Here is a 20,794-nt window from a genome sequence, read left to right as displayed (position 1 = left end):
TTCCAATAAACTGAATTCCTCAAAGGCAGAGATTCTATTTCTTCAGGGACACTCACACTGAAAGTCATGTCTAACAAAAACTTGTTAAATCAATGAATGAATGAAAAAATGAAACAAAGAACAAAAACCAAAATGAAGCTGTAATTTGGCTTGCGATTAGGCTCTGAGAGATTTTTTTCCTGAATGGCCTTCTTTAGTTGGTCCCTCTAAGGGCTGTGAGAAAGAAATTTTAGGATACCCAGAGACAGACTCTGATAAAAGGATTCCAAAATGCCCGTTTGATGCCCTACTGAAAAGAAGATTATGCAACATTCAAATATTACTCAAACTGGTTACAACCATTTGATGATGAAATTTCTTTTTGTGAAAATCCAATCAGTTTTGCATCTCCACTTTTTTGGTAGAGGCAGTAGTCATCAAAAAATTGTTTTTCTAAAAAACAAAAAAAAATTGTTTTTCTGATAGCTAAATGACATGGAAATAATGTTACACTGCTTTAATACCATCCATGGAGCAGAAACTAAGGACAGCATGACTTCACAGGATTATGGTTCAATACAGTGGCCCCTCTCTATTTTCAAATAGCAACATTAAAAGAGAAAGCAAGCATTAAATGTTCCAAATGTTGCAAGATGAGAAATTATTCTGAGGAAGATCAAACAGTTAATGATGTGACTCAAGGACCATAGAAAATGTGCGTAAATAGTTAATCACTGATTTTCCCAAAATAAAAAAAAAGAAGAAGAAGAACCATCCTATGTTCGTAAACAAAGTGTCTGCGGGCAATTTGGACCTAAAAAGGGAAATTTAACAAAAGTCTAAAACCAGTGGTCTAGAAGTGAAAAAAGATACTAATAGTATCAGGTGAGACTTCAGTAAGTTCCCATGGAGTTCTCTGGTCCCCAGCATTGGGTGAATATCTGGAAAAATACCAAGAGAAATCCTGTTATGAATAATAGTCTGATGAGTCCATAAAGTAGAAACAGTTCGGTGTCCCAAAAATAACTGAACTTTGCTCATTCATCCATGAAACAGATTTTTCACTCTAGAAATTAAAATCTCATATATTTGTTGATCTCTTGAAGCTCGACCCTCTTAGAGCAGTAGAGTGAGCCTTCAGATTAGTCTGAAAAGTTACAATGATTTTGAAAAGCAATTCCCCAATAGCTATTAAAATTCATAAACACACATACTCTTCATCCCATCAGGCCCACTTTGAGGAATCTATCATACAGAAACAAAAAGTCAACATATACGAACATATGGAAGTAGTTCTTTATTTAAATTTCATCTTAATGACAATAATCAAGTAACAATCTGAATGTTCATCATAGAGGAACAGATAAATAAATGGTTATACATCATCAAAGTTATGCACCTATAGAAAATGCATGTGAATACATTATCGTAACAGAGGGACCCTGATATATTTTTAAACTTGAACTCAACAAATTAATATATTAGTATCAAGAAATGTAAACTATTTTCACCATTACTACATTAAAATAGAGTTCAGCCAGGCAGTGAAGAAATACCGCATATATTCTCAGCACAGTCAGAATGTTTGTAAATGTACTTTTCTTCGCCATGCTTTCAACAAAGCTCTTTTCATCTCACTGTTTCTCAAGCTGTAGATCAGTGGATTCAGCAGAGGTGTGAGCAGTGTATAAGCCAATGACATCAGCTTCTTGGTTTCTGGGGAGTAGCCAGATTTGGGTTGTAAGTAAGTCATACTGGCTGTGCCATAGAAGAGGGTGACAGACGTGAGGTGGGAGGCACAAGTGGAAAAGGCCTTTTGCCTCCCAGTGGTTGATGGCATTCTCAGGATGGCAAAGAGAATTCGAATGTAAGACAAGAGTATCAACAAGAAAGGAACCATGATAATCAAAATGGTGCCAGTGAATGCATAGATTTCAAACCAAAATGTGTCTGCACATGCAAGTTCTAGCACTGGGGGAGTCTCACAGAAGAGATGATTAATTTCATTGGGGCCACAAAAGGGAAAACTAAAAACCCATGAGGTCTGCACAGTAGCCACCATGATCCCTGAGACCCATGAGAACATTACTAATTTCAAGAAAACCCTTTTGTTCATAATCATTGGGTAGCTCAGAGGAGAGCAGATTGCAGCAAATCGGTCATAAGCCATTGCCCCCAGGAGAAAACATTCGGTCCCACCAAAAAGAAGAATGAAATACATCTGTGCAAAACAGCCTGCAAAAGTGATCATAGTTTTTTCACTGGAGAGGACCATCAGCATTTCAGGCATGATGACTATACTGAAACTCCAATCCACCACAGATAAGTTCAGAAGAAACAGGTACAAGGGGACGTGGAGGCTCTGTTCCAGGGAGATGATGACTATGATGGTAGCATTTCCCATCAGAGTCACCAGGTAAATAACCAAGAACACCCCAAAGAGCTGCTCGCGGAGTTTAGGAAAATTTGAAAAACCCAAGAGGATGAATTCAACCACAGAGCTTTGGTTGTGCCTTTTCATGTCAACAGTGGAGCATATATTGTTTTTATGAACATAGTTATAAAATATATTATATATTATAGTACAAAGTCACAATCCAGTAGCTCTGAGTTAGTGTCTGAATTCACCCCCAAATCATCTTGGCAGAAGATATAAAGAGGAGCCCATCCTGACAGAAATTTAGCTCAGCAATTTTGGAGAATGGCCAATCATTGTAGCTTAGAAATCTTGTCTGATATATACAAAATAATATCAAAGTTTTATTGCAACTTATACACTATGTAGTTTGAAAATTAATGTTAAAGCAAGTAGGAATATTTTGTAACTTAGATACTATTCATGTAACATCACTAAAGGTATCATTTATTTTCCCAATTTTATGTAAATATGAAATGTAAGACCACAGAAAATAAAGTGTCTGGGCTCATATTTGCTTGTGCTGATTGGAAAGTAGGGACGTAAGAGGAAAGCAAATGTGGGCTGGGGCTCTCCTCATTTAGGCTCTGCCCTAAGAAAGATTTAGAGATTTTTGAAAATGCAACGGATGAGACAGTTTAAACTTCCATAAGTATACAAATGCAGTAGGAACTTAATACTACAGAATTGTACACTTAAAAATGGTAACATTGTTACAAATATTTTACCACAATAAAAAATGTAATGGATTAAAATTTTCAAATTAAAAACTTAAAAATAAAGTCTCAAAAAGTGACAGCTGGAAAAAAATCCCACAAAAAATTCGATAAAATTCTAATAAGTACAACAAAGATAAGATATACTTATTATAACTATTCATTAGTTCAAGATGACTGCTTGTGGCTTGGTTAAGGGTGACAACACTCTGCAGAAACACACAAAGAGGATTTATTTCAGATATTCCTATCTTCGGTGACCAGTAACTATGTGAACTGACTTTACACTTATGATTTTTGCCCAGACAGTACCTGGCCAAATATATCGGGATTCTCCCAGATGACAAATCTGGGGGGTCAGTTCTCATCGGCACAACCTGATGCCCATAATGAATTAAGGAAAAGCCCGTGTTTCACTCACTGTAAACCTGTCATTTAAAAGTTTCCTTTCTCTGTCCATTTCACTCTCTTCTCTTTCTCTTCATTAAATTTCTCACCAAGATGTTCAATTAATCATTAATTATTCAACAAACACTCATTGAACACCTACCATTTGTAGCCTCTGTACTCTCGGGCACACCTTGGATACCAGAACTCAAGAGAGAGCAAATCACAACACCTAATATGGGAAATAGGCTCTCACTCCCTAACTCAGTACTTCTAACTCCTACCTCGTATATGGTGATCTATTTCTTTTTCATTATCTCCTACTGACATTCTATGTATGGATGTTTATGTGTGTGTGTATATATATATGTACATATATAAACTCCATGAGGGCTAAGATTATGTTTTATACTCACAATGCCTACAACAGTCTCTGACCAGTAACAAATGCTATTTTTTTCTTAAAAAAATGAAAACAAAAATCAGGAAAATGCAAGCTTGACTTTTAAGGAATGTTATGTCTACATGAAAAGTAAGAGCAGTATAAACACAGAGAACAAGGGTAATATTAAGGGTGTTAGACACTTCAGTGAGGGAAAGATTACTTCTGAATGAGGAGTGAGGGTGAACAACTAACTGCATCACAAGAAATCAGGGGTGGAATGGCATTTACATAGCAGGAAGACAGCAAGAAGGCTGACTTGCTCAAGTCAAAAAGTATTTGATGACAGCTTAGCAGTACAATGGAGTTCTGCTGGTTTTGTATGATGTTTTGAAAACCAATGGAAGATGAGAAACCCAAGAACACTGAAAGACACAGCAAGCTGAAGACATGTAATGTTGTCTTAAGTAAAGGCCATCAGAATATTAGCAGACAGCAGAAAGCAAGTTGACTTCTTTCTGAGTTTGGCTATAGGCATGTACTAAAATCAAATGTCTATAAATTATATTTTGGTTGTCAATAATCTCCTAAATCAATAAAAATAGACTCTGCAGAATCAAGTATTTAAATTAATTACTAATGGGGAGAAATAGTAATGTGTATTCGGTTACAAATTTTAAAAGTGGATAGGTTTTGAAAATAGAAAATTTAGAGTATCATATAAACAAAGTGGAAAACCTCTAAAGGACTAACGAAAAGCATGTATGAAACAAAATGTTCATAATGGAAAGAGCAACAGACTATAAGTGCTCCACTTGATAGCTTAGAGATCCTAATGCTGTCTTGATCACTCTCTGACATGGAATCCTTAGGCAGATCACCCTGTTTTCTAGATTTCACCCTTCCAGTTGAAAAAGGTCAGAGAGAGACTTATTTACCAGTTCCTTTCCAGTAAAAATCTTCTAAGATTTGATGATTAGTGCATTCCAAGTACACACCTCTAATTATTGTCCAAACTTTTTCTCTGAAAAGAAAAAAGCAGTTGAATAGCATCAACACCAAACAGTCTACTGATTCAAATGTTCCCACTGTGTCCAGTGATTCCTAAGCACTGAGACATCACTTCAACAGCATCTCCAACTATCAACGGAAGATGAACTATAAATGGAAAACCCACTAACAAGGACACTGCAGAATCTTCACTTTCTTACCTATTGAATCTATCAATTTCAAGTTCGTGCTACAACTGGAGGGTCAAGATGGTGGAGTAGAAGGACCTTAAGCTCTACTTCTTTCACAAGCACACCAAAATAACAACAATATGTAGAACAACCATCGTTAAAAAAAGACTGAAACCTACCACAAAAAGATCTTCTACAGCTAAAGACATAAAGATGAAACCACAGCAAGACTGGTAGGAGGGGCAGACTTGCAATATAATAATGTTCATGCTACATGGTCAGAAGTTTTACCTCTAGTCAAAAGCCACATCCTCATAAATACAACTCAGTGATTCAGTGCACTGATTCTAGAACATTATATGGCATTGAATCACATGCCCTGGAGAACCCATCCCTGGATAACTTGCAATCACTTTGCACATGCTTTCCTGTATTTTTGCACAATAACTAAAGATGCTTGAACTTAGCCCCTCAGGTGACAAAGCTCAAGAGCACAAACCTGGAGCACCACTCCCTCATATTCCTACAGGGAATACACAGCTCTTCACACAAGAGACTCAGCTTCACCATGACATCTCCCAACAGCAGGTAGAAATAATGACTGAATAAAGGTTGTAAATGGGGAAAGAAGAGAGTGGTGGGGTGAGGGTGTGAGCAAAGGCACGTGAGCCAGAGGGGAAAGACCGGATGGAATGTACATTTTGTGCAGTGGTGGGAAATAAATTAGGGCAAGTAGTTGGACGCCTCTTTGTAAAAAGCCTGGATGACTTCCCACCCCATCCCCCCACCAAGAACTTTGATCCTTTGTATTAGTAACCTTATCGAGTATCTGCGAAAATCAAGGGACTCAGGGATCAATCTAAACTGGCTTAAACAATTAAGAGGGCTATTGGCTCAGTCCAACAGAGTGAAGAGATGAATGAATCTGCAAGTTTGGCTTTGTCCAGAACTGGATGATATGGCCAGATTGCAGGTTCCATTTGTCTGCTTCTTATTGCTGCTTTCCTGGGGTCGGTTGTTCTATTCTCAAGGAAGCTCACCCCTCCTGGCAGCAATAAGGCTGACCACACTTAGGGATTCATTCTATCTAATTTCTGTCCACTGAGAAATGTACCAGTTATGCTAAGAAAAAGGAATTTTCTTCACAGAATCCAATCCAAAGATCCCTCCCATATCATTCATTATGGTGGGATAACACCACATGCATGAACCAGTCACAAGCATCAGGCGTGGGAAAGGATGCCTGATGTGAGATTTCAGTGATTCATATCCTATGAATCCCATCCCAGGGGCCTTCTGACATACTGAAATGTTCTATTTCTTTATGTAGGTGATGGTAACATGGGTGATGTGCAGTTTGTGAGATATCATTAAGATGTAGAATCATGGGACTTCCCTGGTGGTCCAGTGGTTGAAACTTCACCTTCCAATGCAGGGAGTACAGGTTTGATCCCTGGTTGGGGAGCTGGGATCCCACATGCCTCATGGCCAAAAAAGCAAAACATAAGATAGAAGCAATATTGTAACAAATTCAATAAAGACTTTAAAAATGGTCCACATTAAAAAAAAATCAAAAAAAAATGTAGAGTTGTGATTTGTACACTTTCCTATGTGTATGTTAGACTTCAGATAAATGCATTTCAGATACATGCAAATGGATAAAAAGGAAGATTAATAACAAACTATAATTCAAAGCCAATAGTACTAAATTTATGTTTAAAAATCAAAATAGAGATTTATCATATCTTTCTCAATGACTGGCAAAAGAAATAGAAAACAAAGACATAGAAATGAGAATATTTAATAACATTTTCATTGAACAGATGGTAATGAGAGGGTAACTGTGGGACAGAAAGAACACTTATTACCTTGCTACCTGTACATTTTCCTACAAAAATATCTCTGGAATCTTTATAAAAGTTTGATTATTTGTCAAAGAAAATATCAATAAATGCAAATATTTGGCAGTCATGCATATAATATACTTTGCAATAATACTGTAAAACAAAAACAAAAATTAGTTAAAAAAAAAAAAAAGAAAAACTTAAGCCTATTACTATTATTGTTAAAATAACTGCCCGTTAATAGATAGCAAATTTATTATTATTATCATTATTATAAAAGACTTAGAACGTGGTATGCGAGACTGGTAGAGGAAACTAGATTTACTCAATCCTTGCTGCACTTTCCTAGTGTGTCCATATGATACCGTGAAATCCATCTAGGGGAGTGGAGGCCATTGCTCAGGTTTTAAGTCACAGAGTAACAGTTTATTAGAGGAAGAGAACAAGAGCTTCTGGCACAGAAACCAGAAGGGGGTGGAGAGACCTGAAAAGGGGTTTTACATGGGTGACTTACATAGCCCCAAAGGGGGAGTTAATTATAACCCCAACCTCTAACCTAAAGAACTACTTCTTTCTATAGGAATTTACAACTGATTACCAAAAACAATGCCTTAGCCTGAAGACTGACTGTTCCCCAGAAGGATATTCGTGATATTCACCAGAATAAGGAATTTCTTTACTCAGTGATCTGTGATGTCCTAAGTCATCAGTACCCTGGCTTACAATCAAGATTACGAAGGAGAGTCATAAGAATCAATCCTAAAGAATGAAGGAGTTTAAATCACAGTTTCCAGTTCTTCCGCCCTTCCCTCGGCCAGGTCAGCCCCTGGAACTCTCACAATAAGCCATGCTTTCTATACTTTATGCATATTAAGTTAGCAATAATGGGGAATATAAAGTTAATAAATATGAGTAATATTAATTTAAATAATTTTTGCTGTTTTGTGTTTTATTCAATTTTATCAAGAAATAATTGAACTAAAATATTGTATTAGTTTAAGATCTACAATTCAATGCTTTCATACATGTATACATTGCTCAATAATTACCACAGTAATTGTAGTTTAATACATCACCTCACATAGTTAAAATTTTTTTTCTTCTGATGAGAACTGCTTTTACGATGTACTCTCTTAGCAACTTATGAATATACAATACAATATTGTTAACTATAATCACCAGGCTGTGCATTACTTCCCCCAAATTTATTTACCTTACAATTGGAAGTTTATACATTTTTATCCACCCATTTCCCCCATTCCCCACCACTCAGCTCTGCCAATCACCATCTGTTCTCTGTTTGTCTGAGGTCAGTTTTTTAGATTCCACATAGAAGTGAGATCATACAATATTTGTCTTTCTCTGACTTATTTCACTTAGCATAATGCCTCCCAGGTCCTTCCATGTAGTCACAGGTGGAGGGATTTACTTCTTTTTTTATGGCTACATAATGTTGTATTACGTATGTATGTACGTAGGTATCACAGTTTCTTTAAACACTTATCCATTGATAGACACACTTGGGTTGTCTCGATATCTTGGCTAATGTAAATAATGCTACAATGAACATGGGGCAGTTATCTCTTTGAGACAGTGACTTCCTTTCCTTAGAATATATACCCAGAAGTGGAATTACTGGGTCATATGTTAATACTAGGTATAATTCTTTGAGGAACCTCTGTAATGTTTCCCATAGTCCTGCATCGATTTATATACCCACCAACAGTGCACAAGGGTTTCCTTTTCTCCAAATCCTCACCAACACTTACCTCTTGCCTTTTAGATGAGAGCCATTATAATAGGTGGGAGGTGATCTCACTGTGGTTTTGATTTGCAGTTCCCTTACGATTAGCGATATTGAGCACCTTTTCGAGTACCTGTTGGCCATCTGTGTGTCTTCTTTGGAAAATTGTTTATTCAGTTCCTCTGCCCATTTTTTAATCAGATTGGTTGTGTTTTCCTATTGAGTTGTGTGAGTGCTTTATATATTTTGGATATTAACCCCTTACCAAGTATATGATTTACAAATATTTTCCCCCATTCCATAGGTTGTCTATCATTTTGCTGACAGATTCCTTTGCTGTGGAGAAGATTTTTAGTTTGATGTAGTCCCCCTTGTTAATTTTTGCTTTCATTGTTTTTGCTTTTGTTGTCAAATTCAAGAAATCATTGCCGAGACCAATGTCAAGGAGCTTATCCCTTATATTTTCTTCTAGGAGCTTTTGCTTTCAGGTCTTACATTCAAGTCTGTAATCCATTTTGAGTTGGTATTTGTGTTTAGTGTAAGATAGGGGTCCAATTTTATTCTTTGGCATGTGGACATCCAATTTTCCCACTACCACTTATTGAAGAAATCATCCTGTCCCCATTGTGCATTCTTGGCTCCTTCTTGAAAATTAATTGACCGTACATGCATGAGTTTATTTCTGGGTTCTCTATTGTGTTCTATTTGCATGTGTGTCTTTTTTATGCCAATGCCATACTGTCTTGATTACTATAGGTTGCAATACAGTTTGAAATCAAAAAGTATGAATGCTCTAGCTTTGTCCTGTTGGTCAAGATTGCCAAAGCCACACTTTCCTCAGAGTCATATACTGAGCAAGGATCTAGAATTCTCTGATCCATAAGGATAACTCCAATGGAGAATCTCGAGCTCCCTGTTGGGGTTTCAGAAGACTCAGCCAGACCTGCACGCTGTCTTCCTGCCCAGTCTTGTTTCAACATTTTTTCTTTTCCAGATGTTTGCACTCCTAACTCCATTTCAGTGCCTGCTTCCTAGAAAACCCAGCCAGCACAGACAGTGCTCAAAGTAGTCAGCAAAAGCAGGCAGCAGATTAGGGCCTGATGACTGAATCTTACCACCTGGCTGGCCTTGTGGATCCCATTCGTTTTGTTATGTGGAGTGTAGACACCTCCTGGCACAACAGGGGAGTTCAGTGACAAAAGCTTTCAGCAATGGTGACTTGGAATCATGTAATTGTGGAGGGAAATGTACCAGCCAGTGCAGTGATTCAGGCATTGACATGTAGGAAGGAATGGGGGTTGATAAATCAAAGAATGATAGAATTATACAGTTGTTACTCTATCCCTTTGATCCCTGCATGTAGATAACAAAAAGCTGACTGTAATCAACACCACAGAAAACGAAGTGTGAGAGCCAAAGAGTCTTTCAGTAGTTCACAAGAACCCTCATCTCTTGCCGTGGCCAAGCAGAAAAAGCTGAATCAGATCCAGGTTTAGAAAGTCAGAATGGCTGAACTTCAAAGATAGTTCAGTGCTTAATCAAGAAAGGTCTGTTATGCCAAGGTTGGAGCCACAGCTAGAAAAAATCTAAGGCCTTGACACATGGAATGGGAAATCTGGATGGATGTCTTCAAGGACTTTTCCTCCAAGGTATCTCTGAACTTTCTGGTGCTTCAGAACTGGCCAATCCCTCCCCATTAACAGCAGGAAGACTACATAAAGGTGCACACATCAGAAACTACCTTCAGCTCTGCTCTGGGATACCAGGCCTATGCAAAGAGTTAAGTCACTACAAAACCCAGTCAGGGACACTGGGCCAGATAAGATAAAAACAGACAGTAGCATACAGGAGCTCCTGGATCTAGCTGGCCTGTATCAACAGAGGCCAGGAAAACCTACGGTACTGGAACCTGAGGATACTTCATCAGGCAGCTAGTACTGTACATAAGACTGGACAAGGAGAGTTTGTTGGCTTGATCTGGGAAGAAAAGAAAGGAAGTTTGGCAGTGAGGAGATTGAAGGAAGATACACATAGATGGATATACGGAGTAGGCATGAAGTGTGATGGTCTTTGTGTCCCACATTAACACCCAATCAAGTAGATAAAATAACTCAGCCAGTTGATGCTAGCCAGTTTCTATTAGCAACAGCCAAGTGCTGGCCTGTATGCATGTATATATGTATGTATATGTCTGAAGGATACAAGTCTCTTATACAGTCTCTGAACATGTATCTTCAGGTGTCTGTCAGTCCGAGGACCATCTAGGACTATGGATAACTACCCAGCTTTGAACCCAAAGAGAATGTAGATGGCTGGGATAGTGCATAAGCTACTTTGGGGGTCAAACAGTTCCCAAAGGAGAGGAATTCAAGAAGATTTAAAACTACTGCTTGTTGTGTTTATTATAGGGGGGAGTCAAACATCATATTCTCTCTAAGGAACTTAAGATGATTTTTACTCTGAGATATCGAAACTTATGACAAACATGTCATACTTGAACTCAGAGGAAAATGAACATCCCTTATAACTGGCTACACCAACATATCATGGGATGGCTAATATCTTGTGATCCCCCTGATCAAACCACTTTATTGACATAGGCCACATCATCAGCGGGTTGAATACCACAGAGCACTCTAGGTAACTTGAGCATAGATTTTAAAAGAGACTTGATTCAACAATCTCTTCCACCCACTCGCCTTCAGATCCCTCCTAAGGTTTCCTCCTGCCGACTATTCTACCACCAGTTCTTGCTCAACTCTTGCGCCTTCCCATCCTCTAGGTTTGCTCCAGGACTTGAGACTAACATCTTGCCTCAGATTGCCATCTTCTTATTAGTTCATAAAGTATTCTTTAGCACCTGCTCTATCTCAGACCCTGTGTGAGGCAGGTGGAACACAGGGGTGTAGAAATTCATACAGTCATTGCCCTTGTAGAGCTTATTATCGAGTGTAGCAACCAAACATCAAACAGATCACATATTTAAATCTATAAGGAAAGCTCAAGCTAATAAGACCCTTATAATGGAAACAAGAGAGGTGGAATCTACAATACTAATTCCACCTTTTACTACAGTTTTAAGTTACATATTTCAAACTAGTACAGTCCACAGGGGGAAAGACTCAGCAGCAGCTCCTCTAAAATCTCTAAGCCACGTCTGTGGGTCATAGGCTAACTCTCAGGGGACAGTACATGACCAACTCCATGGTCATCAGAGGGACCTGTTAGACCCTCTCCCACAAGATGCTACCCCAGTGTAGGTGCTTTACTTCATTCTCCATGTTCTCTTCTGCTTCCCACTGTTGGGGAAGGAGGGCAGGTGGAATTCTTCAGAGGTAAGGCAGATGAAGATGGCCTGACTTTAGGAGGAAATGTGAAAAAAAAAAAACAAAACAGATTTTATGCTGTGAAGATTAACTTCTTTGAAGCATTTGTCTTACATTAATCCAACGAAGCTGAGGATGTCTGCACTTCCCCACCTATGTGACATTACAAACATTTCTGGTTGTTATCTTGGCAACTGAGTGCAAATTACCACTAAAAGAAGAAAATCCCATTCTTCTGCACTAAATAAAATTTAAATAAAGCACCATAAGGAGAGTATAGGGTGTTCAGAGTGTGAGTAATGTGGGTAGGGAAGTTGGGGTTTGGGGAGTCAAGGATGGTCATCTTAAGGAAAGGACATATTTTAAGGGGAATATAAAGAAAGAGTAAGAATTAGTTAGTTGAAAAGTGGAGTGAGAAACATATCAGATGTGGATAAAGGCATGTTTTGACAGCTCCAGGCCAGGACGAAATAGTGACTTCATGAAACTGAAAGCAGACCTTGCAGCAAAACGAGGAGGTGAGTGTAGGACCATGTGAGTGGGCAGAAGTGTAGCACGAAGCAGTAGGAAGTATGAGCAGGGGCCAAATCAAGCCAGACCCCATAGGCCATGTTAAGATTTTTTTTTTCCTAAATGCAGCAGAAATCAACCGAGATATTTTTAGCAAGGAGAGACATCCAATATTTACATTTTGAAAGTTCACTTTTTTCCTCTCTACATTGATTGTGGTTGGAAATGTTGATGTCACCTGCAAGGCCAGGAAAGCATGATTTCAAGTATCTGTCTTACTAGCTTCCATGCGATTGAAGCTGGTATTGCCACTGTTGCTGCTTTTTGGAGTAGAATTATAAACTGGATGTATTTTGTCAAAGTTAGTACCAAATGGAGAAACAGTGTGACTGTGCAATCAAACCTTGAGCCTTACCAGTTCAACTTCTATTCCTCCTCCAAGACAGAGACGTGGATCAGTGTGGCTTCTGTGATCTTCCAAAGTTAGTGATCATCCAATAAATTGTCAAGGGCAGAGACTGTATTTCCCCAGGGACAGTCACATTAAAACTCATCTTAACAAAAACTCATTGAATGAATGAAAGTATGTACAAAGAAACCAAGAACAAATATCAAAATGAAGCTGTATATCTGGCTTGGGATTAGGCTCTCAGAGATTTTTTTTTTTCCTGAATGGCCTTATTTAATTGGTCTCTCTTAGGGCTATGAGAAGGAAATTTCACTCAGAGACAGAATTTGATAAAAGGACTTCCAAATGCTTGTTTGATGCCCTACTAAGTAGATGATTATATAAGATTCAAATATTACTCAAACTGGTTACAACCATTTGGTGTTAAAATTCTTTTTTGTATGTGTGAAAATCTAATCAGTTTTGCATCTCCACTTTTTCGGCAGAGGCAGTAGTAATCACAAATTATTTTTCTCACAGTTGAATGACAATGGAAATAGTGTTATACCCCTTTACTATCATGCCTGGAGCAGAAACCAAGGACAGCAGGAGCTCTTGTGATGTACATTCAATAAAGTACCCCCCTCTCTATTTACAAATAGCAACAGTAAAAGAGGAAGCAAGCATTAAATGCTCCAAATGTTGCAAAATGAGGAATTATCCTGGGGAAGATCACACAGTTAATGATGTGACTCAAGGACAATAGAAAATATGCACAAAAATATTAACCACTTAGTTTCCCACAATAAAAAAAAAAAAAAAAGAACCAACCTATGTTCATAAACAAAGTGTCTCAGGGCAATCTGGGACTACAAAGGGAAGTTTAACAAAAGCCTCTAAAAACAGTGGTATACAAGTGAAAAAAGATACTAGCAGTATCAAGTGAGACTTCAGGAAGTTCCCATGGAGTTTTCTGGTCACCAACTTTGGATGAATATGTGGGAAAATATCAAGAGAAATCCTGTTTTGAATTATAATCTGTGTAAGTCCCTTAAGTAGAACAGTTTGGCCTCCCCAAAAGTAGCTATACTTTGTTTACATATTCATGGAACAGATTCTCACTCTAGAAATTAGTCTCATCTATTTGTTGGTCTCTTGAAGTTCTACCCTGTTACAGCGGCAGAGTGAGCCTTCCAATCTGTCTGAAAATTTACAATGATTTTGAAAAAGTAATTCTGCAATAACTTTTACAATTTATCAGCACACATATTCTTCATCCCATCAGACCCACTTTGAGGAATCTATCATACAGAAATAAAATGGCAGTACATATGAACATATGGAACTAGACGTTTATTGAAGCTTTGTCTTAATGACAATAATCCAATAATGACTTGGATACTTATAACAGAGGAACAGATAAACTGTTCTATTACATGTTATGAAAACATATTATCTATGAAAAATTAGCGACAACAATCAAAAGAGAAAGATCCATAATATATTGTTGATTTTGGAAAACTCAACAAATTAAACATGTTCATACCAAGAAATGTGGAATGTTTGGCCGTTTGTGAAATTTAAGTAGAGTTCCGTTGATCAGTGACCAAATATCCCATGCCTTCTGATCACAGTCAGAATGTATGTAAATCCACTTTTCTTCGCCATAATCTCATCACAGCTCTTTTCAGCTCACTGTTTCGCAAGCTATAGATCAGTGGATTCAGCAGAGGTGTAAGCAGTGTGTAAGCCAATGACATCAGCTTCTTGGTTTCTGGGGAGTAGCCAGATTTGGGTTGTAAGTAAGTCATACTGGCTGTGCCAAAGAAAAGGGTAACAGATGTGAGGTGGGAGGCACAAGTGGAAAAGGCCTTTTGCCTCCCAGTGGTTGATGGCATCCTCAGGATGGCAAAGAGAATTCGAATGTAAGACAAGAGTATCAACAAGAAAGGAACCATGATAATCAAAATGGTGCCAGTGAACGCATAGATTTCAAACAAAAAGGTATCTGCACATGCAAGTTCTAGCACTGGGGGAGTCTCACAGAAGAGATGATTAATTTCATTGGGGCCACAAAAGGGAAAACTAAAAACCCATGAGGTCTGCACAGTAGCCACTGTGACCCATGAGACCCATGAGAACATTACTAATTTTAAGAAAATCCTTTTGTTCATAATCATTGGGTAGCTCAGAGGATGGCAGATTGCAGCAAATCGGTCATAAGACATTGCCCCCAGAAGAAAACATTCGGTCCCACCAAAAAGAATAATAAAATACATCTGTGTAAAACAGCCTGCAAAGGTGATCTTAGTTTTTTCACTGGAGAGGACCACCAGCATTTCAGGCATGATGACTGCACTGAAACTCAAATCCACCACAGACAAGTTCAGGAGAAACAGGTACATGGGGACATAGAGGCTCTGTTCCAGGGAGATGACGACTATAATGATGGCGTTTCCCATCAGAGTCACCAGGTGAACAAACAAGAACACCCCAAAGAGCTGCTCTCGGAGTTCAGGGAATTTAGAAAAGCCCAGGAGGATGAATTCAGTCACAGAGCTTTGGTTCTGCCTTTTCATTTCAGTAGTGGAGGGTATATTGTTTTTATGGACCGTGTATGTAAGTTATAAAGTAAAAATCCAATAGCTGAGAGTTCAAGTATGATATTCTTGACAGAAGATATAATGATGAATTCATTTTGACAAACCAAGTTGGCAATTTTGAGAATGGCCAATGTACTGGAATAATGAGTCTTTCAAATACAAATAAAGAAGTGAAGAATTTTGGCTCAGAAATCCTGTTTAAATGAATGGATAAAAAAGATGTGGTACATATATACAATGGAATATTACTCAGCTGTAAAAATGAACAAAATTGGGAGATTTGTAGACACATGGATGGACCTAGAGACTGTCATACAAAGTGAAGTGAGTCAGAAAGAGAAAAATAAATATCGTCTATTAACACATATATGCAGAGTATAGAAAAATGGTACAAATCAACCAGTTTGCAAGGCAGAAATAGAGACACAGATGTAGAGAACAAACATATGGACACCAAGTAGGGAAAGCAGATGGGTGGAGGGGGGAGTTGGGGGGAAATGAATTGCGAGATTGGGATTGCCATACATACATCACCAATAAGAAAAAAAATCAAATTTTACACTTTAAATATATGAAGTTTATTGTATGTCAGTTGTATCTTAATAAAAGTTCTTAACGAAAAAAAAAAGTATAAAATAATAGTCTATGTTCTCTGGCAACTTTTTTGCTAGGTGGAAAATTAATCCTTTCCTTAAAACACACATAGACACTGTATTATTTAAAGTCTATTGTCTATTACATTGATGTATGCATCTCTGTTCTTTTCAATTGTATGTTTAAATATGAATTTTCAAATCAAGTTTTTCAAATAATAGCAAAAAATGCAGAAAAAATTCACAACTAATAATTCAAAATTAAAACAAATTTTGGTGAATATTTACTATAAATGCCAAGGTTCAAAATGCATTTATAATACTTTGTTTAAAATGAAATATGTGAATAATATACCCCAACAAATACAGAAGCACTAAAAAGGGTTGAATTTAAATGCACTTATCTCAGATGAACATAAGGAAATTGTTTCAATTGTACTGATTTCTGGTGAGAGTGGATCTGAATAATGATACTGAAATTTGCCTGAATGGGAAATTTTAGAGGTCAGGTCTCCAAGTCCTATCCTATTGACAGTAAAGTGGTTTTCAAGGCTATAAAAAAAAAAACATTTTTTATCATGATCCTGTGGTTTAAACAATCTCTCTCTCTCTGTCTCTCTCTCTCTTTCTCTCTCCCCTCCTGCCCTACCCCAGCATTCTCTGACTCCCATCTCCCTGGTTTATTTTTTGCCATAACACTGATCACCAGCTGAAATAACACATATTTATTTCAGTTTTATGCTTATTATCTAACTCTTGATAATGTAAGCTCTGCAGTATAAGCTTCTGGAATGTAAGCTCTAGGAGGACAGGAACTTTGTTCTGTTCACTGTATTCTCAGTGCCTGGAATAGATATTAAATGGTATAATAGATGTTAAACCAATATTTATTGAATAGATGTAATAATAAATGTTAAAATTAGGAAAACCCAGAATCTACCCTTATGGAATACAGTGTCTGAAGGAAAAATAAATTCAAAAATGAGAGAGCCCCAGAATTAACCCATGGCTTTTGTAGAAGCTTGAGACCCCTTGTGGGACTGGAAATACCACTAGATTGGGGGATTGAGCTTTAGTCCTGACTCTGCCTCTACCTCCAATATGAGTCTCTGCTTCTCCCTGCACTCAGGTTCCCCTGTGTGGTGGAGGGCAGGAAAATATGCCAAGGTATCTCTTCTAGCTCTGACATGAGTGTTTCTCTGTTGTTCGTGGAAAACTATAGGCTACAAGACTTCCCCTCCATTCAGATGACAGCCAGGCTGAAGGAAAGCTGGAATAGTGGTGGGTGGGCACGTAGGAGGGACATGTGCTGCCTGAGACCTATGGGCCAGCCAAACCCAAGCAGAGCTGATCATCTTCGTCCCAATCCAGTCGCTCTTCCTGAGCCCCTCTCTGGGCAGAGCACCTCACTTCTCCCCCGATCTCCCCTCCAGTCACCCAGACGAAGTCTCCCCTGTCCCCAGCATCCTACTCACTATTACACCCTTGGATCTTTAAAATCTGGAGTCCCTCTGGGCTCAGCAAGTTCATCCCCACTGACACTGCTCCAGCCCACTGCCTCTTTTCCTCCCCCCTCAACCTCCCCCCATCATTAAATGGTTTCCTAACTGGCTTCTCTAGGTTTTGTAACCTCTCCTCCAATCTATCCCTCATACCTCTGCCAAAATAATATCATCCTCCCTCCCCAAACGTCCAGAGTCTCCTTTTATCAGTAAAATAAAATGCTGACTCCTCAGGCCAGCATTTAAGGGAAACCAGAGTGAGAACAAGTACTCTAGAAATTTAGAGGGAAATATTGCTTCTGAATGGAGAGGGAAAGTGAACAACCATAAGCACAGGATGTCATGGTAGAAGGGACATCAAGTGGAAGGAGGAAGACTGGCTTGCTGAAACCAAAGGTATCCGATGACATCTTAGTACTAGAATTGCCTTTGGAGGGTGCTTCAAAAACAAGCAGAATGTCACTGTAGGATATGAGGAAGCCAGGAGGACAGAAGGACAAGAAGCTGAAGACATGCAATGTTGTCCTGAGCTCAGATTATTAGGACAATAGCAGAGAATAAAAAACAAGTTGATTTACTGAATTTGGCCATAGTGATATATTAAAATCAGTCTGAAAAAAATAAAATAAAATAAGATGTCTGTATTAACTTTAATAGTTATATTTTAGACATCAAAAAATCTCCCAAAATTAGTAAAGTGAACTCTACAGGGGGAAAAAATAACTTTTTAAGTACCATTTCTAGTAGACAAAAGTATATATTAAGCTCCAGGTATATAAAACCCAATTAGCTTTAAAAATAAGAAAATTTAGAGTATTCTATTAAAAATGTACAAACTTTGGGAATTCTCTGGCTGTCAAATGGTTAGGACTCCAAGCTCTCACTGCCAAGGGCCCAGGTTCAGTACCTGGTCAGGGAACTAAAATCCCACAAGCTGCACAGGAGAGCAAAAATAAATAAATCAAAAATTTTTTAAAATACACGCACGCGCGCGCGCACACACACACTTCTGGGGCTGATACTGTTAGAAAACAAATCTAAGTTGCTGTCTTCATGAGAGATTAAAAAAAGAAAAAAAAAAAAACTAAACCTGAATGCTCCATCTTTTCCATTTAACATGAACTACTAATGCTGGCCTAATTCACTGACATGCTCTTCTGTCTCTAATGTTAACTTTCTTATGACCTTGGGCAAATCACTTCCTCAGTTGGGTTTCATCTTTCTCTATGACTGGCCTTATTTATGACTACTTTCCACCACAGCTGCAAACCTCTATAAATTGATGATTAGTGCAAGCAAACTAATTATAGCTCTAATTATTACCCAAACTTCGATGTGAATATGAAAGGCAAAGTAGTTGGCATTCTTTCCTGAGAACTGATAGGCATCTCTAATTGTCAGCAAGAACTGTAAATGAAAAACCCACTGACAGGTACATAAGCAGAAACTTCAGTTCCTTACCTAATGATTGCCTCTGATTTTCATCCCATTTAAACAGATGTTTCACTTCTTTAGTTAAGAAACCCTCCCATATACACAACTCAGTGATTCAATGCAGTGGTTTTATAACATTAGATGACACCGAATTTTTTGCCTTAGGATAATCTTTCTCTGGAGGACTTACTACCAATTTATATAAACTTTCCCATATGGTCATAAGAAAGCTCAGTTGCACAAAACTGGAGCAACATTCTCAGTTTCTACAGGGAATAAACACCACTTCAATCAAGACATTCAATTCCACCATGACCTCCCCCATTAAGAAATTCTGCAGGCAATTCCCTGGTGGTCCAGTGATTAGGACTGTCTATTCAGTTTCTCTGCCCATTTTTAAATTGGATTTCTGTTTTTGTTGTTATCAAGTTGTGTGCAATATTTACATATTTTGAATATTAACCCCTTTTCAGATATATACTTTGCAAATATTTTATCCCATTCCATAGGTTGCCTTTTCATTTTGTTGATTATTTCTTTTTGCTGTGTGAGTTATTTGTTTGATTAGTTCCAGTTGTCCATTTTTGCTTTTATTCCTTGTACTTTTGCTGTCATATACAAAAAATAATTGCCAAGTTCAAGGTCAAGGAGTTTCTTGCCTAAGTTTTCTAATGAGAGATTTATGGTTTCAGGTCTTATGTTTAAGTCTGTAATCTACCTTAAGTTAATCTTTGCGAATGGTGTAAAATAGGGGTCCAATTTCATTTTTCAGCATATGGTTATCCAGATTTTTGAACACCATTTATTGAAGAGATTATCCTTTCCCAATTGAGTCTTCTTGGCTCCATTGCCAAGTATTAGTTGACTGATATGTGGGGGGTTATTTCTGTGATCTCTGTCCTATTCTATTGGTCTATGTATCAGTTTTTAATGACAATACCATACTGTTTTAATTACTATAGCTTTGTAGTAGAGTTTGCAGTCAGGAAGTGTGATGCCTCCAGCTTTGTTCTTCTCTCTTGGGATTGCTTTGGCTATTTGGGGTCTTCTGTGGTTCCATATAAAATTTAGGATTGTTTTTCCATTTCCATGAATAATGTCATTGGAATTTTGATATGGACTTCATTGAATCTAAAGATGGCTTTGGGTAGTATGGACATTTAAACAATTCTTCCAGTTCATGAACATGAGATATCTTTCCATTTATTTGTGTCTTCTTCAATTTCTTTCATAATTGTACAGTTTTTTTGTACAGATCTTTTACTTCCTTGGTTAAATTTACTCCTAATAGTTTAGTATTTTTCATGCTATTGTGAATGGGATTGTTTTCTTTATTTCTTTTCCAGATATTTCATTGTTAGTGTATAGAATCAGAAACTGATATCTGTCTGTTGATTTTATATCTTGCAACATTATTGAATGTGTTATTATTGGTTAGTTCCAACAGTTCCTTTGTCAAGTCTTTAGGATTTCCTGGATATAAGATCATATTATCTGCAAATAAGGACAATTTTACTCATTCCTTTTTATTTGGTTGCCTTTTGTTTCTTTATCTTGCCTGATTGCTCTAGCTAGGGCTTCTAGCACCATGTTGGGTAAGAGTGATGCAAGTGGGCACCATTGTGTTGTTTCTGATGTTAGAAGAAAAGCTTTCAATCTTTAACCATTTAGCATGGTGTTATCCGTGTGTTTGTTGTATATGGCCTTTATTATGTTGCCATATGTACTTTCTATACCCAATTTGTTGAGGGTTGCTGCTGCAGTCTTGAACTCTGGCAGGAGCACCATC

General features: G+C 37.8%; 2 protein-coding genes across 2 annotated transcripts; both read right to left on the bottom strand.

Moving 5' to 3' along the window:
• Window positions 1-1,555: 1,555 nt before the first annotated feature.
• On the bottom strand, window positions 1,556-2,500 carry LOC130829219 (olfactory receptor 10A3). Its single transcript, XM_057695500.1, has one exon. It carries the CDS (start codon window positions 2,498-2,500, stop codon window positions 1,556-1,558), a length of 945 nt encoding a protein of 314 aa, XP_057551483.1.
• A 12,007-nt stretch (window positions 2,501-14,507) lies between these two features.
• LOC130829376 (olfactory receptor 10A3-like) lies at window positions 14,508-15,452 on the bottom strand. Its single transcript, XM_057695871.1, has one exon. It carries the CDS (start codon window positions 15,450-15,452, stop codon window positions 14,508-14,510), a length of 945 nt encoding a protein of 314 aa, XP_057551854.1.
• Window positions 15,453-20,794: the final 5,342 nt, after the last annotated feature.

The sequence above is a fragment of the Hippopotamus amphibius genome, chromosome 9 (assembly GCF_030028045.1).
Source record: "Hippopotamus amphibius kiboko isolate mHipAmp2 chromosome 9, mHipAmp2.hap2, whole genome shotgun sequence".
Taxonomy (NCBI): Eukaryota; Metazoa; Chordata; class Mammalia; order Artiodactyla; family Hippopotamidae; genus Hippopotamus; species Hippopotamus amphibius.
This window is presented reverse-complemented; position numbering and strand designations above follow the sequence as displayed.

What these genes read in the sequence shown, in the direction of transcription:
- LOC130829219 (XM_057695500.1), bottom strand. Translation starts at nt 2,500, where the DNA reads ATGAAAAGGCACAACCAAAGCTCTGTGGTTGAATTCATCCTCTTGGGT.
- LOC130829376 (XM_057695871.1), bottom strand. Translation starts at nt 15,452, where the DNA reads ATGAAAAGGCAGAACCAAAGCTCTGTGACTGAATTCATCCTCCTGGGC.